Consider the following 25921-nt stretch of genomic DNA (forward strand, 5'->3'; position numbering starts at 1 on the left):
ACAGCAGAGGATCGTGATCCGTTTACATTTCAACCATATATTTTTCCAAATTTTTTTTTCCTGAAAGACATTTAAAGGACTTTTTTTAGCATTGGAATTTCACTTGTTTTGAATTTTAATCTCATAATTTATTAATTTTTTGTTTAACTTAATAACTTAATTTTTGTGTTTTTTTAGAAATTACTAAACTCATAAAACATATATTATACATACTTTAAAAATATAGATAAGGAAAAATAAAAATAAAAAAACGCTTTATATTTCTTTTTTAGACGAAAGAAAAAGAAGATATAGATTAGCGTCCGTCATCTATAGCTTCAAATTTCCCATTCTCTGTTCTGAGATTGATTGTTCCACTGTTAAATTCCATCATGTTTTTCAAATCGTGGATGCGAAGAGTACGTCCGTCGAGCACGTAGTTTGCGTTGTGGGAGTGTGTGGTCGACACCTTAAGTACCAGGAATGCTCGTTCGCATGACTACTTTATCAGCTAAAGCCTCTCCTCTTCTTTCCCTTTTCTCCAAAAACTCTACTTCGCTCTGTTTCCACCCCAGAAGCTTCAATTATCTGTTGCACTACTGTCCCTTGATGCCTATTTCGTTCAATGCCAAAACCCAACCAAAATATCCCTTTTTGATGGCGATAAAAAGATCCCCTTTTTCCACCACAACAGCTGAGGCACTTGTCCAAGAGCCTACAGATTCGGGCACTCGAAGATCCAGGAAAAAGGCTCTTCGGGAGTCCCCAGAGATGATTCTGCGTGCGAAACTGGAGCAGTGTTCCAAGAACGGTGACTTAGCAGAAGCCCTTCGCCTTTACGATGAGGCAATAATCAACAATGTTCTGCTGAATGTGTATCATTACAATGTCTTGCTTTATTTATGTTCAACAAAAAGTGATGGTATTCGAACGGATGTTCTAAGCTTGGAAAGAGGGTTTGAGATTTTTGAACGGATGGGCATTGATAAGGTGGTGCCGAATGAGGCAACATTTACTAATGCTTCAAGATTGGCAGCTGCCAAAAACAATCCTGAGCGAGCTTTCGGTTTAGTTAAGAAAATGAAGGCATATGGTATTGTTCCAAAGTTGAGGTCTTATGGGCCAGCTCTGTTTGGGTTTTGTGAGAAGGGGATGGCTGATGAGGCATACAAGGTGGATTCTCATATGATGGATAACATGGTTTTGGCTGAAGAGTCTGAGCTTTCAGCATTATTGAAAGTTAGTTCCGAGACTGAGAGGGAAGAGAAAGTGTATGAAATGCTGCATAGGTTGAGAGCTGCAGTGAGACAAGTTTCAGAGGAGACTGCTGTGGTGGTGGAGGATTGGTTTGGGTCCAAGAAGGCAGCAGAAATTGGTTTGGAGAAGTGGGATTCAGAGAGGGTGAAGAAAGGAATTGTTGAGGGAGGTGGTGGATGGCATGGTCAAGGGTGGTTGGGGACAGGAAACTGGAGATTGGTGAGGACCTCGATAACCAATACCGGTGTTTGTCAGTCATGCGGGCAGAAGCTAGATTGTATTGATATTGATCCTAGGGAGACAGATAACTTTGCAAAGTGTTTGGCTGATCTGGCTTGCCAAAAGGAAGCTAGAAAAGACTTTTTGCAATTTCAGGTATTGACTTAGTATTTGGTTTCCACGGTTAGGAGTTAGGACCTTTCGAAATTTGTGCTGTGTGTGTGGAAAATATAGCATTTCTTCGTCTGAAAATTGTAGGATTTGATATGACTGCTGCAACTTTGCTTGATGATATTTTGAAACGGTACTGAGTTTGAAAAGAAAAGAGGATAACTTCTCAGTGTTTGGATGGTAATTCTATAAGTTATGGTGTCTGTCTTATAGTCATGGCAGGCCATTTTTTTGTTTATGACAAGTTTAATTGAAATAAGATGTCTCGGGCATCACCTCTTGACGTTATTAATGATGTAATCTGACAACATCATTGTTATACTGGAAAAGTGCAATATTTAACTTGGGCTAAGCATTTAACAACAAAGATTTCAAGTCTAATGCTTGTGTACTGGTACAGGAGTGGCTTCAACGGCATGGTCCATTTGATGCTGTAGTTGATGGTGCAAATTTGGGCCTTGCTAATCAACATGTTTTGAATTTTTTTCAGGTAAATATGAAACTTGACTCCCTTCATTGCCTGTCTTTGTGATAGACAATTAGAAGTGAATTATTGAAGGTTATGAGACTTGTGTTTTTTTTTTCAAGTGAATTAGTGTGAGACTTGTGTTTTTTTTTTCACGTGTGGATAAATGACTTATAGTGGCCTTTGTCATAGATCAATAGAGTTGTGAAAGAAATACAGCAAATCAGCCCTTCAAAGAAATTGCCTCTTGTTATTTTACACCAGAGTAGAGTGACTGGCGGTCCTGCTCAGCACCCTAACAACAAAAAGTTATTGGAAAGTTGGAAACGGGCTGGAGCACTCTATGCAACACCTCTTGGTTCAAATGACGATTGGTATTATTTAATAATCAGTTTCAATCAGTTTCTCTTAATGCTGAATCACAATTTTCTGTGTTCTTTTCTTCATACAGTTCCTGTATACTTAGTTGCTAGCGACTTGAATAATCCAGCCATCAACTAGGTTGAAAATGATGCTTTCAGTTATGCGCCTTTGTAGCCGATACAGCTCATTTGGGTCTAATGCCTGCATGTTATTGATATTTGTGAACCACGATATCTTTCAAGGTTCTGTTGTTGTTATCTATGCATGTTGTTAATGAATTATTTTTTAAAAGGGAAGTTGGTTATTTCAACTCCATTGTAGTGATGTAAGTTGTTAGATACACATCTTGCTTATACAGTTATTTATCGAAGTGAAATTTTGGGAGTTCCATGACCACACAATATTGATTGATTTCGAATAGTGGTTTACCCAAACTCAGTTTTGTTGTTTCTTTTTTCATATGTGATTCAATGAAACCAATAAAGAAATATTTGCTGACATTGGAATGCTCTGTTCAAGGCCTGATATCACGTACGACATCACAGGTTAATATCTACTAGGTCAATAAAAGCATATTCACTTGGTGGAGATAATTTTGAGAAGACATTATCTTGTTTCATTCTTCAATTAAAATTGATCCACAAGATCACTGTGTTTGGCGAGGCATTCAGTGCAGTCAAAAGAATTAAGCTATAAAAGTGAAAGGAATCAGGTAGGAGTATAAACGGCATACTATGGGTCTTTTCATTAATATATCAGTGGCCATGTATCTACAACACATGCTACACAAAAATTTAATTATTTTGGTCATCGAGAAGCACATCTTATTTAACAAATATCAATCTCTCTCTCAATTTTCAATACTTACCAGTGTCGTTTATTTGTTCTTACTTGTCTTATGCCACTCGACTTTGAGATTAAGTGCAATGCCAGATATTTACCTGTTACTGATGTCTCTGCGGTACAGGTCCATTATCTGTTTTTCTCTTTTTTCCCTAGGTACTGGTTGTATGCAGCTGTAAGTTCAAAGTGTTTGCTGGTGACAAATGATGAGATGAGAGACCACTTGTTTGAACTTTTAGGCAATAGCTTCTTCCCTAGATGGAAAGAAAAACATCAGGTATTTGTTACTTTTCTTTCAATATTTGATTCATTCAAACTTCTTCGATGCTGCATTGCTAGGGATTGTTAATTACTTGTATATAAATGATGCATTCTGAATGGTTGTCCTATCTTCCCAATGGCAATCAGAACATAGCAAGCACGAATAAGACATTCTTGGCTACCGGTCTCTTATATATGTATATACTAGAAAAGTGCACGTGCGTTGCACGTGAACAACTAAATTGTTGGAAATATAAGTAAGAAATTTTTATAATATTTAAATGAATTAAAATATGGTTAATAGCATTTATCACATGAAACAAATTACCAAGCCACAAAATCAAAAATCATGACCATAAATGGTATATGAATCGGAGAAGTTATCTTATCCACATGACACACTTTTCAATATACGTCTTGGTTGATTTTGATAATTCAACAACTCTTTGTCGTATTTTGTTATAATATACATATAAACATTTTAGTATACTCAGCAAGTATATGATCATCTTTACTTCTTAGCCACCTCGAAATCTATCGAGATAATATTGGAAGAAATAAAGTGCAACCGGCTCAATGTCCCAATTTACCAAAAATGCACAAAATTGATCTATTGTGTCCACAAAGCTTTAAAATTGTTCTCATACCATTAAAAATAGAATGATAATTATACACAATTTTTTTTCATGTATTTTTTTTTTCTGAATGAAGAATTTTTTCTTTTTTATTTATTCTTTGAGAAATATTGATATTTTACATGGCATCAATATTTTGCAAACCATTAAGTAGCAACATAATCACTATATAACCCTTAAAGGTTTACACATACAATTTTCCAATTTCTTCTTCATTGTGCTGCGTTGAAATTTAAATATGAATAATTATTGATCTTAATATTTTGCTTTAAATATGCCTTCAAATATATATGTATATGTTTCATGTCACTTAGTTAGACCTAATTTCAAATATCTAAAAAAATGTGTTTCAATTATATCATAAAGAAATGAGGACATAGTAATACGAAACATTGATATTTTTAACATGTTTTTTTATCCATTATGTTTGTCATAAATTTTTTGTTCAAAATTTGATTCATTTCTTAACTACATGTATGAAAAACTAATAAATTATATAATTCCCAAAAATCATATATTACCCTCTTCGTAGAACATAAAACCCAAAATATGTGGTTTTGATTGGTGTACTCTCATACATATTTTCGTATAAAAAACAAGACAAATAATAGAATTTCAGAAAAATCAATTGCCGCCAACAATACTAAACAAAATGAATTTAATAAATTCATGATACAAACAACCTCCATAAAAAAAATGATAACTCAAAGTTCAAAAATAATTTATTTAGTACAAATGTACAATAACAAAGAAATTGAAGTATATACGAGCAACAAAAATCATAAATCACTCTCAAATTAAATACTAACTCATATTATTCAAATATTTTATAAATATTTCAATATTTTTTTTTTCAAATAAAGAGAAGGCGCCTTGCCTTATTAACTTCATGGTTTCATAAATATTTTACTTTTTTAAAAAAACACACAAAGGAAAAAATGGTACCTCAAAATCATCATGAAAAATCCTTTAATAAAACCTTAAGAAATAAAAATATAATACGAAGTCACACAATTTTGTTAAATCAAAGAAAAATATTATACCGTTGACAAAATATATCTGGCGACGACAAAACATACGTTAACTTGTTATACAATTTAAATTTAGATTCATGGATAATCATTTAATTAGAACAAAATCGTTTGCCAAAAATATACTTGATATTATCTCTTAACAATTTATTCATGTTTGTCGTCCACCAGAGGACTCATAGATGCACCAATTTTTTTAGTCCACCTATTAATATCACGATAAATAATACTACAAAAATAATATAATCAAGCACATAAAAACTCAATTCAAATACCTTCATTCAATTTAAATAAAAAAATTTGAATAGAGAATATAATAATGTTGTAAAAAAATTTGAATACTGATTTATAGACAGAAGTCTGGAAATACATTTGTCCCAATAAATAAATTTTTTTATCTCTTTATATTCTGAGATATAAGCTAAAAACGAAGAAACATTTCATAATTTTTAATATTTTCTAAGTCGCTTCGAACTAAGTAATCTAAGCAAACTAACATGCATTATGTCTTTAACAAAATATCTCAAGGAAAACTATATAAAAACAATAATTTTTGTGGGATATATGATTTTGTTTTATATTTTCTTTCGGTGAACAAACAAATTACATAATGAATGCAAACACAACATGATCAATACAAACGACATATAACACCAAAACACGTAATGCTATGTTAAAAAAACTTGTCTCATTGCAAGAACACAAAATAATCAAATGAAGCATATTATTTATAGTAATATTTATTTAGCTGCATATATAAAAAAAAAATTGACTAAATAGCTTAAAAACAGTGTTTGGAATAACTTACATACAAACATTTCTCTCAATCATGTATCTCTATTGACACATAAAGAGTTTGAAAATATCTTTATTATAAATGGGAGAAAGAAGTTTTATATAACCTTAATATTTAATTTATTTTTATTCAATCCGATTCATCTCTCTTCGTCTGCCCATTATTACCTATCATCAATATGGTAGATATTTTTTATGAATTTGACGAAAATGTATAAATTTAGTAATTAAATTTAAATTTAAAATTAAATTAAAACAATAATTAGTTTGATTGAGTTAAGTACAATATAAATGATATTATTAAACTAACATAAAAAATGGCTTAAATAACATCACGAACATGACAAATCGTAAAACAAAAAATGGTAAAATGGTAAGGTTACAAATAAAAATCATATATTTAATAGATAATATATTTATTTAACATCATATATCGAAAATTGACTAAACAGCTTAAATGTTTATATTGAAATCACTTACATACAAATATTTTCTCTCAATCACATAAGAGATCTCTATTGTAAATGGGAAGAAGATGTTTTTATATGACGTTAATTGTTTTTAATTATTTTAAATTTTTCGATGTCACTCATCTCCATTCGTCTTTCTATTATTATTTTAATGTTCTTAATATTAATAATTTAGTAATGTATAATATTATGAGAGTGATTTTCTATTAATTTGATGTCATTGTATAAATTAAAGTAATTTAAATTAAAGTAAAAATAAAATAATAAATAGCTTGATTAAGTTAAGTGCTCTATTAATAATCCTATTAAACTAACATATTAAACTATTAGTAATATTAATTATGACAATAAACAAAATAGTAAAATAGTAAGTAAGTTTAAGTCACATATTTATAATAATAAAATAAAATAAAATAGATGTTAGTAATATTAGAATTTTTTTTTAAATGTATAATATTATGATAAATTTATAAGTAAAATCAAAATAATAATTATTTTGATTGAGTTAAGTACAATATTAATTATAATATTAAACTAACATGAAAAATGACTTAAAGAACCCCATGAACATGACAAAATATAAAACAAATGAAAGGGTAAAAAAGAAAACTCACATATGAAAGTTAAGTACACTATTAATTAACACATTAAACTAACATAAAAAATTACTTAAAGAACCAAATAACTATGACAAATTATAAAATAAATAAAAGGGTAAAAAGGTAAGCTCACAATTCAAAGTCATATATTTATAATAGTAGTAGATTTTTATTTCCAACCTTTCCGTTTTTAATATCAATCATAGAAAGCTAGCTTACATGCGCGTTACATTAGCAAAACTGGATTGTCATTAACATATGAGATTGAAAATGGTTGTTTTGTGCCGATGAATGGCAGGTCCGATTAAAACCTTCTATCAATGGGCTGAGCCTCCATATGCCACCACCATATTCAATTGTCATCCAGGTGAGTAAATGAGCAAAGGAACTCTACGCCTGTTAGTTTCATGTCTGAAAAGCTCTATGAATCGTGTGCAAATGAATTGCAGGAGTCAGAACAGGGCAGTTGGCATGTTCCAACTGTTACAGGAGATGATCTTGAGATCCCAAGACAATGGCTTTGTGTAACAAGGAGTAGGGAGAGAAATTAGAGGAATTCTTATTGATTTTTTTAAAATTTTCGTGTTTCTTTTACACAGGTAGGTAAATAAGCTCAAGATCAGATCATCTTTTGTACATGTCGCCATGCAAGCATCCACAGTTAACCCACAAACACTTGAACCACTCAAATATTTTTGCACCACTCACCATCTTTTAGAGCTATAATTGTTATTTGCACGAATTTAGAATCATAAAAGCTCATCTACTTAACAAAGTTATAAACAAGCTTAAAATTAAAAAGAGTTCTAGCTGCTTCTTGCATTCTCAATGGCGAGGACTAAATCATCATATTTGGCTCCAGTAACTTCTTTTACAATCTTGCTATCCTTCAATATCTTGAATGTAGGAACCACCTTAATCCCTAGTTCCTTTGACAGAGGCTGTTGATAGATCATCATAAAACATCAACCTTGAGTTTGATGCATAGATTTAGAAAAAAGAGACAAGATAGTACCGCACGCACCTTGTTATCTTGGTTGCAGTCGAGCTTTAAGAAGATAACATCATCATATTTTTCAGACAATTGTTGAAATTTTGGCGCCATCACCTTACATGGACCACACCTGTATGTTGGAAACCAAATCCAAAGGTTTTGACAAATGACCAAAAGTTAGCATACTCCGTAGCAATTAAAGCATTAGATCTCAACCATATAAAAAATTGGACGCAGATACAATTAGGTTGAATAAAAATGACAATATTGACACCTTAAATAAATGGTTTTTGCAAAAATCAAACCCACCACCCAAGAATAACCAGTGTTCAATTCTTGAGATATATCAATGGTTCTCACAAATATCAGATTCCTCTAAAATCTTGGTATAAATTGCTAATATCCTAAACTTCCGTGGAACTTCCAAGGCTATGAAATGAAATTGTGAACAGTAATATCCTAAAACTGCAAGTAATGATGATTTCGTGAATGCCAAACACTTGTGATCCTGGATGAGTTCAACATTCCGTCAACCGAAATAGACCAACCAAGAAAAAATCTACGCTAACATATTCAATGACAGAAAACAGGACAGAAATTCACTCTGATGGCTGAGCTGAAATGAAAAAGTTCCTTGCTCTTCCTATTGTTACCGTTGTGAACAACCGCTATGAAAATGGCCATCAAATCATGACATAAATACTCTAGTCAAGTGCATCATTACTGGATCACGTCCATAAAGAAGCTGTGGATCTTGAAACCTCACTAAATGAATCAAACATGAAACTTTGAATTCACTCCCCGGATTGAGGGACCATTTTTTATTGTTTAAAACTGCAAGATTATAAAAACGTCAAGGCAAAAACAAAGTGTATACTTGTCGATCTTAATCAAAGATGATTGCAACTAATTATTTAGATTCCTTGTTTTATACATATAAAAAAAACATAGCAAGATACACTCTTTTTCAGTGTACTATTGAGTTTATAGACTTTAAATTTCATCTTCGGCCCGGAAAAATGCATACATAAGGGGGTTCCTTCAATTTTCGTATCACAATGCTGCTTCATCGAACCTAGTTTGATCCATTCACAACCACCCTATCAATTCCAACATGAAATCAACAATCAACATTCAATTGAAATCAACAAAAGCTGACAAATTTTCACAATAGAAACAACTAATAAATCAACAACAATAAGCAGGATCGACACACGTAGAAAACCAGGATAACTATGATGAACTCACCACTGAGTGTACATATCGACGACTACAACCTTAGTGCCAGCTGCTTCCACGATGGGCCAGAAGGTATGCAAACCGACCTCAGTGACTCTCCCCACCTCCGCCACCGCGGCCGCGGCGTCCAAGCTCGCCTTGACCCGAGACCCCACTCTCAGCCGCCTCTCCGTCCTCATCACCGCCCGGCGGTAATCACCTGCAACGCAGACCACAGGTTGGCCCGAAATGATCTTGTGGGACACCGGATTTAGCGCCAATGAACTCAACGCTGACGCACTGTAGAACTGCAAAGCCATTTTGCACACTAGGAAATGTGGGTACGTACAGAGAATGGATCGAAGGCACCGAGACCTGGAATACTAGTGGAGAACATATATATACACGTACATGGAGATCGGACAATCAGTTATGGCGCTGTGAAATGACTGTTTTAGCCTCGAGAATCCTTGGGATCTGGGAATAATATCTTGGGTGAATTTCGGGATTTCGACATAATATTTGTGGCACAGGCATAAGGACATATTGTAACAAAAGGCCAAATGTATAATAGGAAAGAAAATGAGAGAAGGAACAGTTTCCACCACAAAGTTGATATAGGAGGATCAAGAAATTATAGAAAATGATACAAGTCAATATTCATGTCAACTTGGCCGTATTTTTTGCGAATATTTGTTGATTTTTTTTTAATAATAAAACTTTGGCAAAAACTTGTGTGAGACAGTCTCACGGGTCATATTTGTGATACGAGTCTCTTATTTGGGTTATCTATGAAAAAATATTATTTTTTATGTTAAGAGTATTACTTTTTATTGTGAATATGAGTAGGATTGACCCGTCTCAAAGATTAAGATCCGTGAGACGGTCTCACTGACATGAGACTCACTCATATATTTTTGTGGAGTTGATAAATTTTTAATGAAGATTTTCACATAATTTTGTGGACTTATTTTACATTATTTTTATTGATATTTGTAAATTTTGTCAAACATATCGTAGATTTTGTAATTTATGTTAGCGATTTCTTTTTTTATTTTTTGAATTACCAATTGAATGTGAATAACTTTTGTTTATTTAAAATATTTTTATTTATCAATATAAATATTTTTTTTTCATTGATTTAATTTATGAAAGATGATAAATGAGCCCATATTAAATTTATTGCAAAATTTTTTTTATAAAAAATATATCAATTTTGTTTTTAACAATATGAAAAATAAAAAGTAAATAAAAAAATAGAGAATAAGTATGTTAAAATATATGCTATTAGTGTAAAATTTTACGCGATTTTGTGATTGGAATTTGAAAAATAAAATAAAAAATGTTAATAATTTTGATTTTAAAATAAAAAATGCTAATATATTTAATTTATTATTATAATAATTATTATTATATATAGTTTGGCCGATTGGAGTTCCTCCCAACCTCTTCTGCTTCGAGAGATTCAGAAAAGTAGGAGTGTGTAAAAATTCGGTTAAACCGAATTAACCGACCAAACCAAATTATTTAGAAAAATCGGTTTGGTTAATTCGGAAGTTCGATTTTGAAATTTTAAAAAATCGGTTAATTCAGTTAATTCGGTTCAGTTTCGATTTTAATTTGAAATTCGGTTAAATCGAATTAACCGAATTAATATATATTAATTTAAATTGTATTTGAGTATTAAAAATACATTAGAAAAAAACTCAACTTTTCATACCTTAGAAGAAAGCTTATTCATCAAATAATTTTATTTTCTATATTTTTATTTGTTATTGATATTTTTGTTCCATATTTCTAGTTATTTACAAGCTCTCCATTGTTTTTTTTTTTATATGTGTTAAAATTTGCATATTTTAAAAAATATCGGTTAGTTCAATCCGATTTGAAAATCAGTTCGGTTAGTTCGGTTTCTCCGAATATTTTGATCGGTCGGTTATTCGAAGATTAAATCGATTATAGGTTGCACACCCCTACAGAAAAGCCTAATCCCTCTAAATCACCGCCAGAGCCAGAGCCAAACGAATTCCGAGAACCACCGGAGGCCATGGATGACTGTGATAGTAACAATTTATCACTGACAACAGTTATTGCCGAAGTTTCAGAAACCGCACTCCGCATAGCACCGGTGGTTGCTCTCATCGACTTGATGGCACTGCGTGGGGCGTGGGAATAGAGCGAAAGACAGCTGCGGCAGCCTCCAGAGCAGCTCCAGGTTTGGAATTAGATTTCACCAGCCCACCACCAAATAAATGTGGCAAAACCCCACCCACGTAGTTGGTTCTATAGGTATCGCCAATAGCACCAGAAGCCGAATAATTAGAACTATACACATTTGCGACCCTATGTTGTGATTGTCCCCGCCGGCGGGGGAAGCAAACGTCATCGCGGGGTGAAGATGGTGGAGACGGAGAGGAGTGATTGAGGAGGATTTCGTCGACAGCAAGCAAAAGTTAATCAGCTTCAGTTGCAGCAGAGTCTTCTGCTTCTTCTTCATCGTCCGATTGAAGAAGCAAAGCTAGATCAGTTTCAGACGAGAACCATCAGATTTGTCGAAGATGAAGATCAAAATCCACAGAAAAACAAATTTCCAATCATATGTGAATTTTGGGATTCAATGGTTTTGGGTTTTGTGCCAATGTGCCGAGAAACAGCCGCGTGGAGAGAAAATTATTTATATCATTTCATTTTCACAGCTTAATTAATTTTCTTTTAAAACTAAGAAAACAGGACTACCGTAAATGTTTTATTATCGGCTGTTATCCGTGTGCAATCGTGTTAGTCAAGTAAATTATATTAAAATTTTATATGACATAAACAAAATCGTTTAAAAAAAAATTTATATGACATAAACAAAATCGTTTAAAAATATGTTAATATAACTAATCGTGTTAGTCAGATAAATTATATTAAAATTTTATATGATATAAACAAAATCGTCTAAAAAGATCGAAGCTAACTATTGCCCAATTGTCATCAATGACCGAAAGATTTATTCGTTTTAATGTATAGAATTTCACAATTAAAATGTGATTTGATTCGCTGTAATCTTAATTATTTGATAATATTTTATTAAAAAATATGAATAGAAATTTATTACCAAGAGACGAAGCTAGTAACTTTCCCAAACACTATCATTGAAACTGAAGGGGGACAAAATCAAACCAGCATTATTGTACTCCGGAAACAGGAATTGTAAGAATACATTAGCTGAGCTTTGAACTAAAACTTAAACGAGAGTTGCATCTAATGGAATCTTCACAGAGTCCAGGACAATTGATATCAAACAAATTTCTCAAGTTATTTTATCATCTATCAGACAAGATCATGTAGCAGATAATTGTACAAAACTTCATAAATAGTGTGGAAACATATAGATATAAATTCCTTTCCATCAACAGCAGTTCCTGTATACACGCTTGTGTGTTATCGGAGAAACCTTTTTCTTAGAAAAAATAACTCTCGTCGCTAGTAGTCATTGGCCTTTTGCCTTAACTCGTTCAGTTCCTTTTCGATTTCAGGATCTTGAAACTTGAATGCAGAGCTCGTGCTGATAGATGTCCTCCCTGCTGGAAGCTCTCCCTTCTGCTTTATGGATAGCATTTAAGTCAAATGCAGAGGTAAAGAGAGAGGGAGGGCTGGATATTAATTGTACATGCTTTGTATACTATAAAACTGTTATTTCGCCCCTAGTGATTTTAAAATTTTGAGTTGTCCCCACAACATATATTTCCTGACTTTATAACTGGTCCATTGTGAACATATTTTGTTCGAAAAAGGGACATCAACAAACCCAAGCAAATCCCCAATTTTTTAATTTTCTGGCAAAGAAAGCAAACAATAGAGACTTTCAAGGAAACCATGATCAGAAGCAAATGTAGAGTGGAATGTATCAGATTAGAATCCTTAACCAATATAAAAGAAAAAGGAAACAAGAAATAAAAATATATATGTAAGGAGCAAGGGGAAAAGAGATTTGTGATTTACCTTTGTGCTTCCAGATACTTGTTTCTTCAAGGAGGCAAGATCATCATCAACTGAAGAAGTCTCAAGCATAGCAAACTGCAAAATATAATGATCTTAACGATGAAATCCAAGTTCATCTGAAGAAAAATTCTCCCATGTAATAGAAATGATAATTGAAAAGAAAGCACACATAATCCTTCTTGTTTTACAACTAACAAAATATTGGGGATGATCTGATATGATCTTTCTGAGAAATGCACAGAGGTTGAACACGAAAACTGCCTAATGGCATTTATATTTGAAAGGCTAGGTGATTCAAAACACGATATATAGACAATTTACCTTTCCATGGTAATCATAAAAGTAGCCCTAGAAAAAAGATGAAGGAAGGGAAAAAATGCAAGTGTTATAACACAATCGTAGAAGAGAGCTACCTTTCCTTCAAGTTCATCACTTGTTAACTGATTAAGTGCTTCCGACTGAGCTTCCATTGCCATAACTGTCAGAGAAGGAGAAAATTTTAATTTTCAGGTACTCTAGTTTGACTGGTCTGTGTTTGTAGCTCTGTACAATTCACAGGCCACCATGAAGAAATCATATCAAAATTCCAATGTCAATAAAGAGGATCAACTAAGACTGATTGTAATTTTACGCGATCACCAAGTCGGTAATGAGAAAAAAGATAGATGTAATGAGGGCTTTTGTTTTTTCAAAAACAAAAAAAACACTTGCATATCATTTTTATTTCATTTTCTAATTTTATGTATCCCAAAATAATCAATTACTTTAAATTCAAACTTTCATCTTTCCCTTATAACATATACAATATATTTTAAAATTTTAAAACATCACGTTATTAAAAATTAATTATTTGACAAAACCACACTGCACACATACCCAAAGTGCTTCATGAATTTGCTAACAGAAGGTTCAGAGCCTCTTTGCCCTGCTTTGCTGAAAGTTCTTAGGTACCTCCATCCACATAAATTAAAATTTTGAACTACATTCCAGCTTAGTCAACCATAAGCATTGAGGTGTAAGATATAGCCACTCAAAATAGCACATACCCCTTGTCAATACTGTCACTGTCACTGTCACTGTCCCTACCCCTTGCCCATGAATAAGATTATCCGTCTTAAATGGACAAAACATATGGTAACATATTGCCTTTCTGACATCTTTATTAACTTTCTAAACCAGGTTGTTATGATAAAATTAGTGCCCTAGTGTACAAAGCTTAAACCAATTTCTTTTTTAATGATGGATATGAGACTACAAAACAAGCCATTTAAACAAGAACATTTGTAACACATGACAGATACCACCTTTTTTCCTCAGGCGGTCAGCTTACCTTTTTCCTCCATCTTTTCAAAAGCTGACAAAGCACTGCTTGTATTTACATTTCCCAACATTTCACTCACTTTAGTTGCAGTTCTACAGGAAAAATGAGCAGTTACAGCCAGTCAGATCAAATTGCAAACTGTTGCAGTCAAGAATGCAATTAGAAAGGGGGAGAACGAACTTGGCAGACTGAGCTCGTGCTTTTAGTGTATCTTTCTTAGACCTAGCTTCCTGTATTTTGTTTTCTAGCAGCTGCATAGGTTTATTGAAGATTTGAAAATAACTTCTCATCAGTGATGAATCATAAATATGAACAAAAATATATGTAACTCGAGCAAATTAGATACGAGTGCCATCATTTATGCAAGAGAGAGCCATTGACCAGACAAAATGTATGAATCATCCCGTACGAGTGTATGTTACGAAATAAATCTACAAAAAAAACATGAATGTAGTAGCAGCTACTGAAACCCACCCGTGTATTTGAAACAAGGTTATCGACTACACTTTTCTGCTGATCAAGCTGAGTTTTCAAAGCAGTTGCATTGTCCTGTAAAATTGATACAGAGCAAATTGAGAAAGCATACATATTAACCTTGTTTAGAATATTTAAATCTTATTATCTACAAAGAAAATGCTACTTCATATTAGGAAAAGGGGCTAAAAAAGTTTAATTTTACCCTTTGGATGTAACAAAAAGAATTTAATAAAAAATATCCTTATTAACTTATCACTTGCAACAACTTTACATTGATGCGTCATTATCCGGTATTTCTAGAATCTGTTCATTATCCTATAGCTTTTATCCAACTAGTTCATCTTATAAAACAGATAACAGATATTACGAAATATGGCCTTGTCAAACAACTTGTCATGCACATGTATTGCGTGTCTCAAAACACTAGTGTTCGCCATATATCCCGATTGGATGTGTGCAAAAATGGAACTTAGACAATAATATCAAAATCAGAACAATAGCTTTTCACCATTCTTTTGAGATTACTAAATCATGTAGCTGTATAATTCTCTATAAGGAATATAAAAGTCACTAACTTCAATAAAAGAGATTAATAGCCCTTACGGCGTAAGATTTTCTTCGTTTGAGAGCTTCACGAGCAAGATCCTCATCACCCTTCCCAAGAGCAAGTTGTGCTCTCCGGTACCTGTGATGATAAAACTATGAGCCACTACTTCAAGAAGATCAAAGATGTAAAATAAAACAATTCTTGGCATTTACCAATCTTCAGAAGCTTGCTGTGCAGCTTTATATCTGTTCTCTAACTGCTTCTGAGAAGCCAAAACCTACAACAAAGACAGGCATGGATAAGTCTCCATACCGAAATTTAAATCTTATCGGTTAACTTTAAGATTTATCGAGCAATTAAACAGAGAGGCGGATAGCATAATCTAGAACTAAGCAAACAAATCGGATGACTTGTCGGGAAGGAAAATGACAAAAGCAGTTCCCCAGTGAACAAGGAAGGTGCTTGGGGGGCTTCGAACATTTCTAGCATATTCTCCAATTTTGTATATTATACACGCATAAAATTCTCTAAAATCATTCAGGTTTATAGAATCGTTAAGTAGAATTATCTAGACTAATAAAAGTTGGCATAGCATTCCAAAAGACCCACATAATCCCATTGTTATGTCTAAATAATATCAAGTCTTCATTTTTACATATCAAGTATTCTATCAAGCAGTAGATATTTTCTCTCTGAAAGCCTTCCAAACTTCCTAAAATGTTTGTTTAGTCTATTAAAGTCTTCAATTTCACATATCAAATATTCTATCAAGTAGTGCATATTTTCTCTGTGAAACCCTTCCAAACTTCCTTAATGTTTTGTTTAGTTTATTATGTACCACACTCTTGCTCGCACTTGCATCCTCAATACCCCCACGCCACCCCCACCCCCCCAAAAAAATTCTCAATCTTATGAATTGCATCACTGTTCACTAGCATAATCCTTAACTAGTTGTAACTAAGTTTCAGCAGTCAATTCTAAGAATGATAGAGCATTTCTTCGTCCTAAGAATGATAGAGAATTTCTTCATCCTTACCCTTTATTGATTCAGAGGGAGGAAACAAAAAGAACAGAAAAACAAAAGATCCAACTGTAGACACTTGGAGGGTTTTTTAAAGAGCATTTAACTGTAACTCAAATTTTAAGTGTTGATAATACATGGCCAACAACAAATTATGGTCTTAATACGTCTCTTTTCTGGTTATGATTTGTTTGTCAGACAATTATGGTCTCAGATTAGGATCATGATATGAGATGATCCGTATTTTGGATAGGGTTTCGAGGCTCGTTTTGAGATAACCACGTGATCTCTTAGTTTTAAAGCTTGTTGGGAGAGAACCTTAGATCTCGTGACACAATATTGTGATAATTTTCCAGATAATTTTATTAATAGAATCACACTTAATTTATAATATAGTACAATAATTCAAATAAAGAAAATCATATCGTAATATAAATAAAAAATTACTCTAACTATAAAATGATCTTATTTATTTAAAACTTAAATAAATGACAAGATAACAACAAATCCTACAAATAATCCTTTGGGCTTGAACTTTCCATATAGGTGCAATGGATGCTCATGACATTACTCCCCCTTGGAGATCATAGTTGTCCTAAAAAATGCGAAAAGTGCAGGCAACCTCAGTCCATGCAAGTAGTTGCTTGGATCTCTTCAAGAATGATTGCTGCTGTTGGAGTATTTCAAGATTAGGCATAGGTGGCAGTGGTTCTTAAATTTCTCCCCCTGTAACCATGGACGATCTTGTTCCAGCTTAAAAAAGAGTTGGACATTGCTTTCAAGGTAAAAAGAAGTCAATCCACCCTTTTCTTTTTCCATTGTTTGTTGATGCCAAAAGGACCGTTGGCTTCTGTTTAGACATCCTAGTGGATTGGACATCCTTTTGTGCTATCGAAAATCCCATTTCAAGTTCTTGGGTTTGGGCACAAATGGCTGCTGCTGCCATGCAGCTCCCTGTTTCGCTAGTCGTTCATACATTTCATACAACTGCTATCTTCCTTGCTTCCATGTGCACTTGGTCTAGCCGCAGCAATGGACAATGACAATGTGCTGCCATTTGTGGCTTTGCCGCCACGCAGTTCCTTAGTACTTCTGCCCTTGTCCTTACCCATACTGCTTCAGTTCTGTTTGCAGAGATAGTTAAGGATAATGCTTCCAGCTGGGCAAGGAGTTCTAGCTGCCGACACTTGTTTGCAGCCCTATCTTCCTGGTACATCTGGATAAATGCTTCGAATTGTTGCAGCAAGGTGTGAAAATCCTCCAAGACAGTTGGCTCTGATACCAATTTGTTCTGGTCTCAGGTTTGGATCATGTAATGGGATGATCAATATATTTTGGATAGGGTTTCAAGGCTCGTTTTTTAGAGAACCCGACATCTTCATTTTAAAGGCTTGTTGAGGGAGAAACTCAGATCTTGTGACATAATCTTGCTAATAATTTTATTAATAGAATCACACTTTATTTATAATACAGTACACTGATTCAAATAAAGAAAATCATATCCTAATATACACAAAAAAATCACTCTAACTATGTAATGATCCTATTTATTTGAAACTAAAATCAATGACAAAACAACAACAAATCCTACAAAAGTTTATAGCAGAATAATCATTTGGACTTGAACTTTCCATATACGTGCAATGGATGCTCATGACACAAACACTATAAAATTACATAAACAAATGACTTGTCAAATTATGTGTTTTGAATTCACTTCTGCGCAGGAGTTAAATTATTAGAACTTTCAGTAGTTTATGATCAAAATTGCAATGAGAAGTCCAAAAACACGAGGCTGAGTTGCTTTTGTCTTAGGCAACCACAGAACTCACCATTCATTCTCTCAAAGAGACAAAATAATGAGAATCCACAACCCAACAACATTTTCTGGATATTTCGACGTGAAGTTTCTCATGGCACGTTGTGTTTGAGATTAATATCCCAAGTTGGTTCATAGAATGTGAGCTATTATTTAAACAAAAAAATCATTATACTTTATTATAAGTTATCCCCAAAAAATCAATATAGAGAACTAAAAGAAAGGTCAGGTTCCAAGCGCTCTCAAAGGAATCACTTCACTATCGAGGAAAAAGGAAGGAAAAACAAATCAGCATAAATCAAATTATGACATACTTGTGCTGTAGCCTGACGCATTTTAATCAAATCATCATTCATTTCAAGTACAGCTTGTTCCAGTATTTTCTCAGGGTCCTCAAATGTGCTTATGATTGCATTTGCATAGGACTGCACTTAAAAAAGGTAAACTATAATCAGTAACTTTACATAGGCTCTTCAATGGAGTCAGTTACGCTTAAAAGTTAAAAAAAGAAGAAGTTAAACAACCTTAACAACTCTAGCAATCCGATCAAAGAGGTTCATTTGAGTACCAAGAGCACCCATTCCATGACTAGGTTTCACAGAGTAACATAATCGTATTCCAGAATATTTTGGAGTACCCACTGCAACAGAGAAAATTAGCTCCAAAATAAGCATCAAATGCAACACAAGGAAGATACATAATAATTAGCAAGTAGTTGTCAAACTCAAAAATAGTAACTGTAACAGAGGAAAATAATTTGCATATAATAGTAATTTCATCCTCCACACAAACAAATAGTGGGAAAAACCGTTTTCAAAATTCAAAAACTAAGAACAATGTGACATTCAAGAAGCAGAAACCAAATAACATTTCACGCACAGAAAAGAACACTACAACTTTGCTGCAGATGAAAAAAATAGATAGATAATAGCGGCATTTTACGAAGAACACGATCATGAACTTCAGAGCCACTGTAGATTAAACATTATAGATGACAGAAAATATATTAAGCTCGGAAAATAGCACATACCATAATATTATAAAATATAGCTTGGGAACTGCATTCTAATAAGACATGACTTCAACCTATCCAACTACGTGTGGGCACAGGACAAATAATTCTACAAGAAACTTTAAATCCCCCCAGCTAGAACTTTCAATCATAACCAAACTACAGACTACAGGTCTCTTTCAAATCTCATCAGCATCCATATCAACAAGGTGACAGAATCATGAAACAAAATCCATGAAATGCAATCGTACAAAATACCTCAAAGAACTGAACCCGACTACAGAATTATCGATTTCCCATTTTCAATTTACACCTAGATGGCCAAACCACAAACCCGACAACCTCAATTTCACCGAAAAACAAACAATTAAAATATAAGATAAATGAGAGGAAGGTGAAGAGTGACCTCCATGGCCAAAGAAGGCTGGTCTGAAGCCGAGAGCGGTTACTTTCACGCAAACTGCCACTTGATTGTAGGAGGGAGCAGGGGGAGTAACCGTAGAAGAAGCCATGTTTGTCACTGTAAAAAGCTGCTGTTACCGCCATTATGTATGTATATGTATAACTATCAATATCATCATCGTTATTGGGTCAATGAATGGGCCTATCCAAAATTTGGACAAATCCATATTCATTTGTAGCCCAATCTAAACAAACTCCAACTTCAAAAACTTTGATAAAATAAATAAAAATATTTTTTTATGCAATATTTTCCTTTAAAAAAACATAATATATTACCTTTATATATTCTTTCTATTTTTATTAAAATTGAGAACATGATAATAACTACCTAAGAAAGACACCAATTTTTTCTTCCAACTTTACCATTATATGATATCAATATTACACTTTTGTTTTTTGTTTTGTTTCTTTAAAATTTCAACACACACTTTTATTTTTATTTTTTTATTTCAACAATTCAAATATCAATTTAGTCCTTCTATAATTTGTCAAATTTCGCTTTAGTCCATCAATAATAATAAAAAAAACTGTACACGCGTATTATGTGTGCAGAGTAACCAATTAGTATAATATGGGGGAGGCCTGCACTAATGAATTATACGGATGAGACGACTACCAATACCATTGAGCTACAAAACTCGAAATATTTTCTTTTCCAAAATGAACAAAATTGAAAAATGAAATGGAGCCAAAATACTCATGTCTATTTCTCTTAATATTATTACAGAAACAATGAAAAAATTATTGAACGAATTTATTTTTTTATATCAAATTTTTTTAACTAAAATTTCAAAATAATACATCATTTTAGAAACTAAAAAAATTATTGGGTTAATGAATGTGCCTATCCTAAATATGGACAAATCCATAATTCATTTGTAGCCCAAAATCTAAACAAACTCAAACTTCAAAAACTTTGAAAAATAAATAAAAATATTTTTAAGCAATATTTTTCTTTTTTTAAAAAAAAACATAATATTTTCGCTTTATTAGTACAAAATGGAGGAGACCTACACTAATGAGTTACGCAAAATTTGTGTGAGTCAGTTTCACGGGTGGTATTTTGTGAGATATATCTCTTTTTTGGATCATCCACAAAAAAAATATTATTTTTTATACTAAGAGTATTGTTTTTATTGTAAATATCGGTAAGATTGACTCGTCTCACAGATAAAGATTCGTGACACCGTCTCACAAGACCGACTCTTTAGTTTTTGGGTTCTCTATTATTAATTTCTCTCTTGCCAGAACCTCTTGTAAAGACTTCCAGTTATTAATTTTATCGATATATTTCATATTATTATATTTTTTATAATTAAATAATTTTCAAAAATATAAATAAATTTTATAATAAATCCAAGGGTTCCAAAGCCCGGCCCGTGGAACCATTAATTTTTTCCTAAGATTGGAGTTAATAGCAGTGCACTGTCTATCATCGAACCCTCGATTGATTCAATTTCAGCGCCATGAAATCAATCTTGCTATCCATGATTCTCTTCCTGTCGATTACGACGTCGTCTGGGTTCCAATCCGATGAGCTTCTCTTAGACGACGAAGAGTTTGGGCTCGAGGGCGGCCGATCTCCTGACCCGGTTGGCGCCACCCGACCTGGTTATACGCCCCCTTCTACCCGCAAGCGATCGATGGATTCCAGTTCGGATCTGGACTCCAAAATCCAGTTCACCCTCGAGCACGCCTTTGGGGAGTCCGAGTTCTCACCCGCAGGAACTTTCTCGGCTCGCCTCAAGACGTGGTCGCATGGTGGCGTGGTACTGTTCCAGCATTTCTACTGAATACCCTTGTGCATTAGTGTTCGTTTTTTTATTTAGTAACTGGTTCATTAATGTACGTGGGTCGAAAAGATTGTGTTTTTAGCTAAAAAATATAAGAATAGAAAAGGAAAAATATTTACATTGACGGGAAAATAATCTGATTAATAATTGTGATTTTGGGGATAAATTATTGTCAAAGAACTTATTGAAAGGATGCCGGAAAAAAGTTCTGCTAGTTCCGGGACAAGCACTGGAATCAGGTGCAGTGTTTTGTGTCGAATCATATGACACTGATATTCATATGTTTTTGGGATGCAAAAGAAGTTATTCCTTTGGCATGATTTAGCTTAATCGTGAGCAAACTATGCTGATCTATTAGTGCAAATCATTAGCACCATTTTGATCCTTTTATAGTTTTTGTGATTATTCAAAAATTTTATTAGAAATTGATTACGAATAACAATGCCATATATTTTTAACATATGTAAATATATTGCTTGTAACACACGAGTTTTCGTATTGTTTTTCGGGATGAACATTAACTTCAAGTTATATGTGACAGACGCTCACAAAGCTTCGGTTCACGAGGGACATCTTCACTGATACACATAAAGTGCATTTCAAAGTAAACCTACGTTGCAATTCCGGTTTCTATGACTCGAATTTGAGTGTTACCTCTGAATTTGAAGTGTTTGAATTTGAGATTTTTTTTCTTCTTACTGGGTGTGATGACACTTTGTGAAATAATCTGCAGAGACTTTTGGAAGAAGACGACTTTTATAGGATAAGATTACCATCTAGTGTGCTGAACACTCCTGAAAGAGACTATGTTCTCTCATCTGTTAAGGCGGTGGGTTTGCAATTCATTTGTGTTTGCCACTGGAATGATTTTTACACATGTGCATGTTAGAGTGTGCTGTATGAATTTCGGATTGATATTTAATTGGGCAAGTTTCATTCAAAGTTTTTGGCCACCATGTTGAGGTTGGAATTTAAGTGTTATGGCATGCCTTAGTTGTATCTATTCTTTTTGTTGGCGGACAGGTTCTGAGATATAGATCAAGGTTACATCCAGCTATAGTGACTTTTGATCATTATTTTGTATGCAAAAGAGATTTTACTTAGTTTTTGAAAAGTGAAAATTAACTAACAGTTTTTTCTTAGTTCTAGTGGAAGTCATATTAATGCCTTGGACCTGATCTGGGTGATCTATTCATGATATTGATTTCTTAGTCTTTCGTGTATACAACACATCATCCAGATTCTATGTGGATGAATCTTTTGTGGAAAATAAACATTATGAAATCACCTTTGATACGGCAGCAATAAACACACTACATTCTAGCTGGTATTTTAGTGTTCCATGTCAATAACGTGAAATAATCCACATATTATACATATGCTGACCTGATTTGTTATTGTGTAATCCTAAGTTTGAAATTACTATTTTGTTGCCTCTATCTATATTAGTATCCTTGATATTGTTCTATTTACTCTTCTGGTTGGCTTGCAGAGATGTCTTGTTCGGGATACATTGGATGAGCATTTTGTCATACACATGGTAATAATTTTCTGAACCATGTAATTTTCTGTGGTGGAACATGCTGTAAACAGTAATCGAATTGTAGGTTATCTTGCTGTAAACAGTAATCGAATGTAGGTTATCTTGTATACGCATGAATCTCATTGGTTGAAACTTTTGTCGACATGCATGTTGGTTTGTTCAATTGAGAGTTGACAATATTCACATGTCCTCCACTTTCCTGAAATGTTATCATGAAGAAATTGAAATTATTGCCGTTAGCTATAGGTCATATGAAAGTTGCAAAGTTTTAAAAGAGAGAAAAAACTAAGACTACCGCAATACCGACGACTCCATTTTCTTCACTATGACCTTTTATCGTCATTTCATTAATAACCTGAACTGCTCCCCTTGTCCTCCTTGCAACTAACTAGTAACTTTGTATTCCCTATTTTTCTACTTCTGATTCACCCTTCCCTCTGGTCTAAACAATAGGAATCAGGTTATTCATCATGTAGTACTTGAAAGACTTTGAAAGAAGCGGAAACTTCGTAATGGATGTTATGTCCATTACCATTTGTTTGTCATACCCACAAATCCTGAAGTTCATGCATTTTGGATTATTATATTCTATGTTTAATAATGTCTTCCTTCTTTTTCACTACCGTTCATTCCTTGTGCAAACAAATAAAGCAATTCTGAAATTTCCTTTAAAGCATTTGGTTCACTTGCTTTCTTGGTGCATTAATATTTAAGTCATTGCTTTGTCTTTTGTCTGAAGATTGGTCAAGTAACCAGACATTCCAAGTCGATTTTTCTAGGTAATGAGAATTAATTATTACCAGAAACAATTTATGCTGACCAAGTCACCAAACGACTTAGTTAATTGGATCTGTATGGAGTCCTCACAAATAACTTGAGCGAGGAATTAAAATATAAAATCAACCATTTTATGGTCTCTTGGGTGAAGAATTGGCTATTTGATCATTAAGTACACTGTTCTTTCCTTGTTTCTCCAAGTAGTATCTCGGGATATTATTGTTTTGAGATTTGGTATGGATGACAGGAAGGTGTGAATATAGTGGCTGTTAATTATGGCTCTCCTGGATCGTGCCAATATCCCCGCCTATTGAAATTGGTAAGCGTGTCCTGACAGAGAATGTTGATTACCTTCAATTTGTTTCCCTGTTTTCTATATTCTTCACAAGTTTCTACTGGTTACTCGAGACTTGTCCTAAATGATATTACTTATTGTTGTTTTGTACTTGCTAATTTCACATCAGCCTTCAAAATGGTCTTTTAAGTCTCATACGGTCTTGAAGAGCAGTGATATGGCCCCTAGGTAATATCTCTTTGGCTCGTCCTTTTAAATTTTTGTGTAATATATATTTTATTTGATCGAATGATCTCATATGTATTTCAAGTTTATTTTCGGAGCTGTGTGGTTGTTGGGAGTTATTATGTGCCAAGTGCCCAAAGTAATTTTGCCACTGAGCTAATTTATGCAAGTACCACATGTTCGTCTCATTGTTCCAACTTGTAAGTAGAGAGTGTTGGTAGAAGTGTATATTATTGATAATTACTTGATATATTTAAAAATGAAAGATTCAAAACTTAACATAAGTTGACCTTCACAATCTTGTGAGGGGCTCGGACTAAAGTAAAATTCTACATGATATAGTTCTAAAATAAGCCTAACCATCCTGCAGTAATTTTTTTCAACCCAAAATGCATATTTCTAGCTCATGGTCTTCATTGGCATTGTTGTAATTGGATTCAATATTTTGAAGCAGGACTCCGGTATTTACAGAAGCAGCAGCTGTTGGTGAAGATGGACAAGGTGAAGAAATGAAGCCACCAGAGAGGTCCTTCTGGGCTAAATACGTGAGTTCAAATTGGCACACTCCTTTTTATTTTGCTTTTTAATTTGCCCCTCATCTGCACGTTAGTGTTTAATGTGGGTGCAAATACACACTAAATGCTAATTTTCATTATTTTCGTAGTGGATGTACTTGATCCCTCTTGGGCTCATCGCCATGAATGCCATGACTCAAGCCATGAACATGCCCGAGGAACAAGCTAATGGGCAACCTGCCTCACAGCAGGCGATTGCCGGACGGGGTCAGGCCGCTGCAGTGCGAAGAAGATGACCTATGCATACAAATGCGGTACCTATTTTATTAATTTTACTTTGAACTTGATATCTTAGCACATAGTCTTTCGTCCGTCGGTCTTCTTGCTTTATCCCTGCACAATTCAGTGAGCCGAAGCTCTTCTAAAAACTACAAGAAGCGTATCCTTAGTTCGAATTATTGCAGGTTGTTTCAGGCATCTAAACTCTTGATAACGACTTTCTCGACTGCCACAAGTGGACTGACCAATTTTTTGGTAGTCTCGACCATATGTTAAATCGCATCGATGCCTTTCTTTATAAGAAATTTTGTAAGAGCAAGTGAATTTATACTTGTTTACACGAGATGGGGACTCTGCCTGCCCTGGAATACTTCTGCCCTATTTGATGATTTAGTTTATTATTTCGAATTCAATAGCAATTTGATGTGCAAAATCGAGGAGCCTGTGCACCTTTCTCAATTATGTTACTGCTGGTTTTTTGGGTTGAATGGACGCAAAATCATATCGTGGATATTTAAAATGAGATATTGAAGGAATTTAATGCATC

General features: G+C 33.6%; 4 protein-coding genes across 6 annotated transcripts; 2 read left to right on the forward strand and 2 right to left on the reverse strand.

Moving 5' to 3' along the window:
- The first annotated feature begins 280 nt into the window (after positions 1-280).
- Positions 281-7727, forward strand: LOC140815965 (proteinaceous RNase P 1, chloroplastic/mitochondrial). Of its 3 annotated transcripts, XM_073175025.1 has the most exons (6): positions 281-1611; positions 2027-2116; positions 2285-2466; positions 3455-3575; positions 7388-7456; positions 7539-7727. In XM_073175025.1, the coding sequence occupies exons 1-6, from the start codon at positions 463-465 to the stop codon at positions 7638-7640; spliced, it is 1713 nt and encodes a 570-aa protein (XP_073031126.1). In that variant the 5' UTR covers positions 281-462; the 3' UTR covers positions 7641-7727. The 3 variants fall into 3 exon arrangements, 2 of the variants coding, with proteins under 2 accessions (XP_073031126.1, XP_073031127.1); XR_012114485.1 differs by lacking the exons at positions 7388-7456; positions 7539-7727 and adding an exon at positions 2941-3000; XM_073175026.1 differs by lacking the exons at positions 3455-3575; positions 7388-7456; positions 7539-7727 and adding an exon at positions 2544-2900.
- Positions 7728-7765: 38 nt separating this feature from the next.
- LOC140815966 (thioredoxin F1, chloroplastic-like) lies at positions 7766-9686 on the reverse strand. The gene is made up of 3 exons (XM_073175027.1): positions 9332-9686; positions 8114-8213; positions 7766-8030 (listed from the first exon to the last, which is right to left on the reverse strand). The coding sequence occupies exons 1-3, from the start codon at positions 9619-9621 to the stop codon at positions 7896-7898; spliced, it is 525 nt and encodes a 174-aa protein (XP_073031128.1). The 5' UTR covers positions 9622-9686; the 3' UTR covers positions 7766-7895.
- Positions 9687-12457: 2771 nt separating this feature from the next.
- LOC140816465 (membrane-associated protein VIPP1, chloroplastic-like) lies at positions 12458-20036 on the reverse strand. Its single transcript, XM_073175753.1, has 11 exons — positions 19892-20036; positions 18998-19113; positions 18788-18898; positions 15846-15910; positions 15690-15771; positions 15084-15158; positions 14790-14860; positions 14619-14701; positions 13702-13766; positions 13289-13363; positions 12458-12886 (listed from the first exon to the last, which is right to left on the reverse strand). Exons 1-11 carry the CDS (start codon positions 19995-19997, stop codon positions 12770-12772), a joined length of 966 nt encoding a protein of 321 aa, XP_073031854.1. The 5' UTR covers positions 19998-20036; the 3' UTR covers positions 12458-12769.
- A 1275-nt stretch (positions 20037-21311) lies between these two features.
- LOC140817097 (uncharacterized) lies at positions 21312-25836 on the forward strand. The gene is made up of 9 exons (XM_073176687.1): positions 21312-21716; positions 22282-22344; positions 22474-22569; positions 23233-23280; positions 24308-24379; positions 24525-24583; positions 25035-25125; positions 25245-25409; positions 25560-25836. The coding sequence occupies exons 1-8, from the start codon at positions 21414-21416 to the stop codon at positions 25389-25391; spliced, it is 879 nt and encodes a 292-aa protein (XP_073032788.1). The 5' UTR covers positions 21312-21413; the 3' UTR covers positions 25392-25409; positions 25560-25836.
- Positions 25837-25921: the final 85 nt, after the last annotated feature.

The sequence above is a fragment of the Primulina eburnea genome, chromosome 16 (genome assembly GCF_022965805.1).
Source record: "Primulina eburnea isolate SZY01 chromosome 16, ASM2296580v1, whole genome shotgun sequence".
NCBI classification, from domain to species: Eukaryota; Viridiplantae; Streptophyta; class Magnoliopsida; order Lamiales; family Gesneriaceae; genus Primulina; species Primulina eburnea.

What these genes read in the sequence shown, in the direction of transcription:
- LOC140815965 (XM_073175025.1), top strand. Translation starts at nt 463, where the DNA reads ATGCTCGTTCGCATGACTACTTTATCAGCTAAAGCCTCTCCTCTTCTT. An exon ending in AAGACTTTTTGCAATTTCAG is followed by an intron (nt 1,612 to 2,026) that starts GTATTGACTTAG and finishes GTACTGGTACAG; the next exon opens with GAGTGGCTTCAACGGCATGG. An exon ending in GATGGAAAGAAAAACATCAG is followed by an intron (nt 3,576 to 7,387) that starts GTATTTGTTACT and finishes GATGAATGGCAG; the next exon opens with GTCCGATTAAAACCTTCTAT.
- LOC140815966 (XM_073175027.1), bottom strand. Translation starts at nt 9,621, where the DNA reads ATGGCTTTGCAGTTCTACAGTGCGTCAGCGTTGAGTTCATTGGCGCTA. An exon ending in GTCGATATGTACACTCAGTG is followed by an intron (nt 8,214 to 9,331) that starts GTGAGTTCATCA and finishes TCCAACATACAG; the next exon opens with GTGTGGTCCATGTAAGGTGA. An exon ending in ACTGCAACCAAGATAACAAG is followed by an intron (nt 8,031 to 8,113) that starts GTGCGTGCGGTA and finishes ATCTATCAACAG; the next exon opens with CCTCTGTCAAAGGAACTAGG.
- LOC140816465 (XM_073175753.1), bottom strand. Translation starts at nt 19,997, where the DNA reads ATGGCTTCTTCTACGGTTACTCCCCCTGCTCCCTCCTACAATCAAGTG. An exon ending in AGCCTTCTTTGGCCATGGAG is followed by an intron (nt 19,114 to 19,891) that starts GTCACTCTTCAC and finishes TCTCTGTTGCAG; the next exon opens with TGGGTACTCCAAAATATTCT. An exon ending in TGAAAAGATGGAGGAAAAAG is followed by an intron (nt 13,767 to 14,618) that starts GTAAGCTGACCG and finishes CTTCTCTGACAG; the next exon opens with TTATGGCAATGGAAGCTCAG.
- LOC140817097 (XM_073176687.1), top strand. Translation starts at nt 21,414, where the DNA reads ATGAAATCAATCTTGCTATCCATGATTCTCTTCCTGTCGATTACGACG. An exon ending in CACATAAAGTGCATTTCAAA is followed by an intron (nt 22,345 to 22,473) that starts GTAAACCTACGT and finishes AATAATCTGCAG; the next exon opens with AGACTTTTGGAAGAAGACGA. An exon ending in ATCCCCGCCTATTGAAATTG is followed by an intron (nt 24,380 to 24,524) that starts GTAAGCGTGTCC and finishes ATTTCACATCAG; the next exon opens with CCTTCAAAATGGTCTTTTAA.